This window comes from Setaria viridis, chromosome 2 (genome assembly GCF_005286985.2).
Source record: "Setaria viridis chromosome 2, Setaria_viridis_v4.0, whole genome shotgun sequence".
In the NCBI taxonomy this organism is placed as follows: domain Eukaryota; kingdom Viridiplantae; phylum Streptophyta; class Magnoliopsida; order Poales; family Poaceae; genus Setaria; species Setaria viridis.
This window is the reverse complement of record NC_048264.2, coordinates 24,654,310-24,659,120: the sequence shown is the minus strand read 5'-3', so window position 1 is coordinate 24,659,120 and position 4,811 is coordinate 24,654,310. Positions and strand designations below refer to the sequence as shown.

The 4,811-nt window shown below is 60.6% G+C and overlaps 1 protein-coding gene across 1 annotated transcript; it reads left to right on the top strand.

The window, feature by feature from the left end:
• The first annotated feature begins 752 nt into the window (after positions 1 to 752).
• LOC117844187 (uncharacterized) lies at positions 753 to 1,637 on the top strand. Its single transcript, XM_034724946.1, has 2 exons — positions 753 to 1,121; positions 1,293 to 1,637. Exons 1-2 carry the CDS (start codon positions 753 to 755, stop codon positions 1,635 to 1,637), a joined length of 714 nt encoding a protein of 237 aa, XP_034580837.1.
• The last annotated feature ends 3,174 nt before the right edge of the window (positions 1,638 to 4,811 follow it).

The window sequence follows — 4,811 nt, the reverse complement described above, 5'->3', positions numbered from 1 at the left end:
AGGAGGAGCTTGACCGGCTCAAGAACCTCCTGACAAAGGCCCTGATCCTGGTCCCACGGACCGATGGGGAGCCCCTCCTGCTCTACATCGCGGCAACTACCCAGGTGGTTAGCGCGGCTTTGGTGGTGGAGCGAGAAGAGGAGGGACACACCCTCAAGGTGCAACGCACGGTGTACTTCATCAGCGAGGTCTTGTCCGAGTCCAAGGCTTGCTACCCACAGATCTAGAAGCTCATCTACGCCGTCCTCATCACGAAGAGAAAGTTGCGCCACTACTTCACATCCCACCTGGTGGTGGTCGTTTCGTCGTTCCCCCTCGGCGAAGTGATCCGGAATCAAGACGCCACAGGATGGATCGTGAAGTGGGCGCTCGAGCTCATGGACCAAGGCATCACCTACACCCCCCGTACGGCCATCAAGTCCCAAGTGCTCACCGACTTTGTGGCAGAGTGGACGGAGATCCAGACGCCATCGGCGCCGGAGAAGTAGGAGTACTGGACGATGTACTTCGATGGGTCGTTGATGACGGCTCACGCCGGAGCGGGTTTAGTCTTCGTCTCTCCTCTAGGTGTGCACATGAGGTACATGATCCGCCTCCACTTTCCTGCATCTAACAATGTCATTGAATACGAGGCTCTCCTCAATAGGCTTCGCATCGCCATCGAGCTGGGCATCCAGCGGCTGGACATCCGAGGTGACTCTTAGCTAGTCGTCGAACAAGTCATGAAGGAGTGGAGCTGCCATGACCCCAAGATGGCGGCGTACTGCAATGAAGTCCGCAAGCCTGAAGACAAGTTTGATGGACTAGAGCTCAACCACGTCGCAAGGCATTTCAACGAGGCAGCTGACGAACTGGCAAAGATGGCATCCGGCCGAAAGCCCGTCCCCGACGGCGTCTTCATCAGCGACCAATACAAGCCCTCGATCCGTTACAAGGAGCCGGGAAGGGTCAGCGACGCGTCACCTGCCCCGGACTCGGGCGCCGACTCGAGAGAGGTCGGCAACGTGCCACCTGTCCCGGATTCGGACGCTGACCTTGGGAAGGTCGGCGAATCTCCATCTGGCCTGGACCCGCAGGCCGATCCCTCCGACCCCAAAGTCATGGAGATCAACGCAAACCTGGTAGAGGGGCCCGACCCCCCGCCTCACTAGAGAGCCCCATACCTCGACTACCTCATCCGCGACACGCTCCCGGCGAACAAGACGAAGGCATGCAGGATTGCACGTCGCGCCAAATCCTTCGTCATCATCGACCAGGAGCTCTACAAGCGGAGCTACACCGGCATCCTCCAGCGCTGCATCCCAATCGAGCAAGGGAAGGCGTTGATACAGGACATCCACGCCGGGGCCTGCGACCACCACGCCATGCCAAGAACCCTCGTTGGGAACACCTTCCGACAGGGCTTCTACTGGCCGACGGCAGTAGCCGACGCCACCCACGTAGTGCGCACCTGCAAGGGGTGCCAATTCTTCGTGCGCCAAACCCATTTGCCCGCACAGGCGCTCCAGACCATCCCCATCACGTGGCCATTCACGGTCTGGGGTCTGGACCTCGTCGGCCCCTTCAAGAAGGTGCCTAGGGGCTTCACCCACTTGCTTGTCACCGTCGACAAGTTCTCAAAATGGATTGAGGCGTGACCCGTCGCGCAGATCAAATCCGAGCAGGCAGTACTATTCTTCACCGACATCATCCACCGCTTTGGAGTCCCCAACTCCATCATCATGGACAACGGCACGCAGTTCACCGGGAACAAGTTCCTCAAGTTTTGTGATGACCACCACATCCGAGTGGACTGGTCGGCCGTGGCACATCCCCGCACAAATGGGCAGGTTTAACGGGCCAACGGCATGATACTCCAGGGTCTCAAGCCAAGGATTTTCGACCGCCTCAAAAAGTTTGGTGGCCCATGGGTTGCGGAGGTCCCAGCGGTCCTATGGAGTCTGAGGACAACCCCCAGTAGGGCAACCGGCTTCACCCCATTCTTCATGGTCTACGGGTCTGAAGCAATCCTCCCCACTGACCTAGAGTACAGGTCGCTGAGGGTCAAGGCGTACGATGAAAAAGGGAACCAAGCATCGCTCGAGAACGTGCAGGACCAGGTTGATGAAGCGCGCGATGTGGCCCTACTGTACTCGGCCAAGTACCAGGAGGCCTTATGACGATACCACAGCCGCAAGGTACGAGGCCGAGCCTTCAACGTCGGCGACCTGGTGCTTCGTCTCGTCCAGGACAACAGAGGCCGGCACAAGCTGACCCCTCCATGGGAGGGTCCCTTCATCGTCGCGCAAGTACGGCGGCCAGACACATACAAGCTGGCGACCCCCGACAGGCAGATCTTCACCAACGCTTGGAACATAGAGCAGCTAAGACGCTTCTACCCTTAGTTATTGTTCCCAAGCTTGTACATACATACTTCTGTAACTTATTAATTCATGGAAAAGGGCAGTTTTGAGTCGATCTCGTTCGAGTTTCGTGCCGAACTCAGGGATATCCGACCCTGGCTCCGCCCCAGGGTCGCATATCCCTCGGGGGCTATCAGGGGCTCCGGCCCAAGACACTTGACATCTTCTCAAAACACCATTTCTTTTCGAACTGACCCTCTTCCTAAACGTTTGGGCGTGAAAAGGAGAGAGTGCACGAACGACGCTCAGGCAAGACTGATCAGACTGCGAAAAACCTACGCCCTAGCGGCTACGGTGCCTTCGCTCGTCAGCACTTACTAACACGCCCAACCCGCACTCTAAACTTTCCAAACCCAAAAAACAAGAAAGAGGATCAAAAAAATTTTCAAAAAATTATAGAAAAGGTCTCTGCGGCCATCACAAAAACAAGTTCAAAGTTAACCAACATATTTACATTCTGGGACGTCTAAGCCCGATACAACTAACTCGTCCCTGGGTCCTCAGGCGGGATGGCCTCATCCACTAGAAGCTTCGCCAGAGCCTCCGCTGGGTTGAGCACCGACGTGTCGATCTCATCCAGCTCGGCCTCGGAGTAGCTGGAGGCATACCCCCCCCTCCCCCCCCCCCCCCCCGCTCATCCCGGCGAAGTTGATTCCGGAGTAGTGGGAGCCGAAGACGCTGAAGGCCCGCCTCATGCCGACATGAAGCGCCTCCCGAGCAATCTCATAGGCCCGTCGGTATGCTCCAAGGACACGAGCCGCCAACAAACTCGTCCCCTCCCCCTGGACCACGCCGAGGCCATCGCAGACAACGCGGACCGTATCCCGCAGGTTGCCATGCTTGGCGCATTCCTCATCGAGGATCTCCCTTAGTCAGGCGAGTTCGTCTATGAGGCCTGTCCACAAAAGTCCGCAAGGTTAGAAACCACCGCAACACCGCAAAAGCAAAGAAATGAGAAAAGACCTCGGATTGACCCTTCAGCTCACGCTCCCGGTCGAGCCCCTGGGCCACAGCAGTCTGAAGCCCCTGCACTTGCACGTGGAGCTGACTGACCTCCTCCCCAAGCCCGGCCGCTATCTTCTTAGCCTCAGCCTTCCGGATCGCCTCGGAGTCCAGCTCCTGCCAAGCCTTCTGCCGCTCGCGCTGGATACGCTCGACGGTTTTCTGAAGGGCCTCATAGTCCCTCTTCAGCTGTGCGAGCTACGTGGCATTGTGGCGGGCCTTCTCGGCAACAGCTTGGAACTCCTCAAGATCAAGGCAAGCCTTTTCGACGACGGCCTGGAACTTGTCCTCCACCCGCCGCGCGTCCTCCCGGGCCACCTGCTCATGCCTGCGTAGGTCGGTGATGACCTGCTGAGCGGCGGTGACCTGCGCGGTTAGCTCCCCGGTCTGCTACCTCTCCGCGGAGAAGCGATCCCAGAGCCCCCGCTTGAGCTGGAGGAAATCGGATTTCCCCCGGTTGCACTCTTGGGGGCCTACAAAACAAATTATGCTCAGCAACGGAGGAACGAGAGGAAAACAACCACCGAGGAGAAAACCGTACCTGGCCACCGGGGACGACGACGCCGTCCAGCTCTCCCACCAGGGACATTTGCTAGCCCGCCCTGCACCGCCTGCCACTTGTCCCACTCCTCGGCGTCATTCAACACGAAGAGGGGTCTCTGTGGGTCCTCACTGGACGCCCAGCGCAGGGTAGGCCCACCCCACGCCTTGGAGACGGGATGAACCGAGACAAGGGTGGAGGCCGCTCTGGCCGACCCCGGCGTCGCCGTCCCCAACGTCGTCGCTGGGGCAGGCGCCACCGCTCCTGATGCTGCCGGCCTCATCGACGGCCCCGGCACATGCGCCGCCGCCTCCGTCGAAGTTGCCGTGGCCGTCGTCGATGCCGACGTGCGTCCCGCTCCATCCGCCGCTACCACCGTCTCCGTCCCGGCTGCCGGAGTGGGCGTTCCCTCTCCCGCCACCACTGCGGTCTCCGTCGCAGCCGCAGGAGCAGGCGTCCCCACCTTCGTCGCGGCCGCCGAGGCAGGCGTCCCCGCCTCCACCGCTGCCGCCGCCTTCGTCGCGGCCGCTGAGGCAGGTATCCCCGCCTCCACCGCCGCCGCTATCCCGGTCGCGGCCGCGGGGGCGGACTTTCCCTCCTCCTCCTCCGCCACCATCTCCGCCGTCGCCGTTGGAGCCGCAGGCTCCTCCGCCTCGTCATCGAGGTCTATCACCTCGCCGGTCGGAGGGACCCCAGGGGCAACGCCCTGTTCCGCAGGGTCGGCCGCGAAGGCAGAAGGTGGAGTAGGGGTCAGACCCTACCCCGTGCTCGGCTGCAGCACCCTTCCTCCGGTTGCCTCTGCAGCGGCCGCCTCCGCAGTAGGCTCCGCGGTCTCCCCAGTGACACCGCTGCTCGCCGCCGGTGGG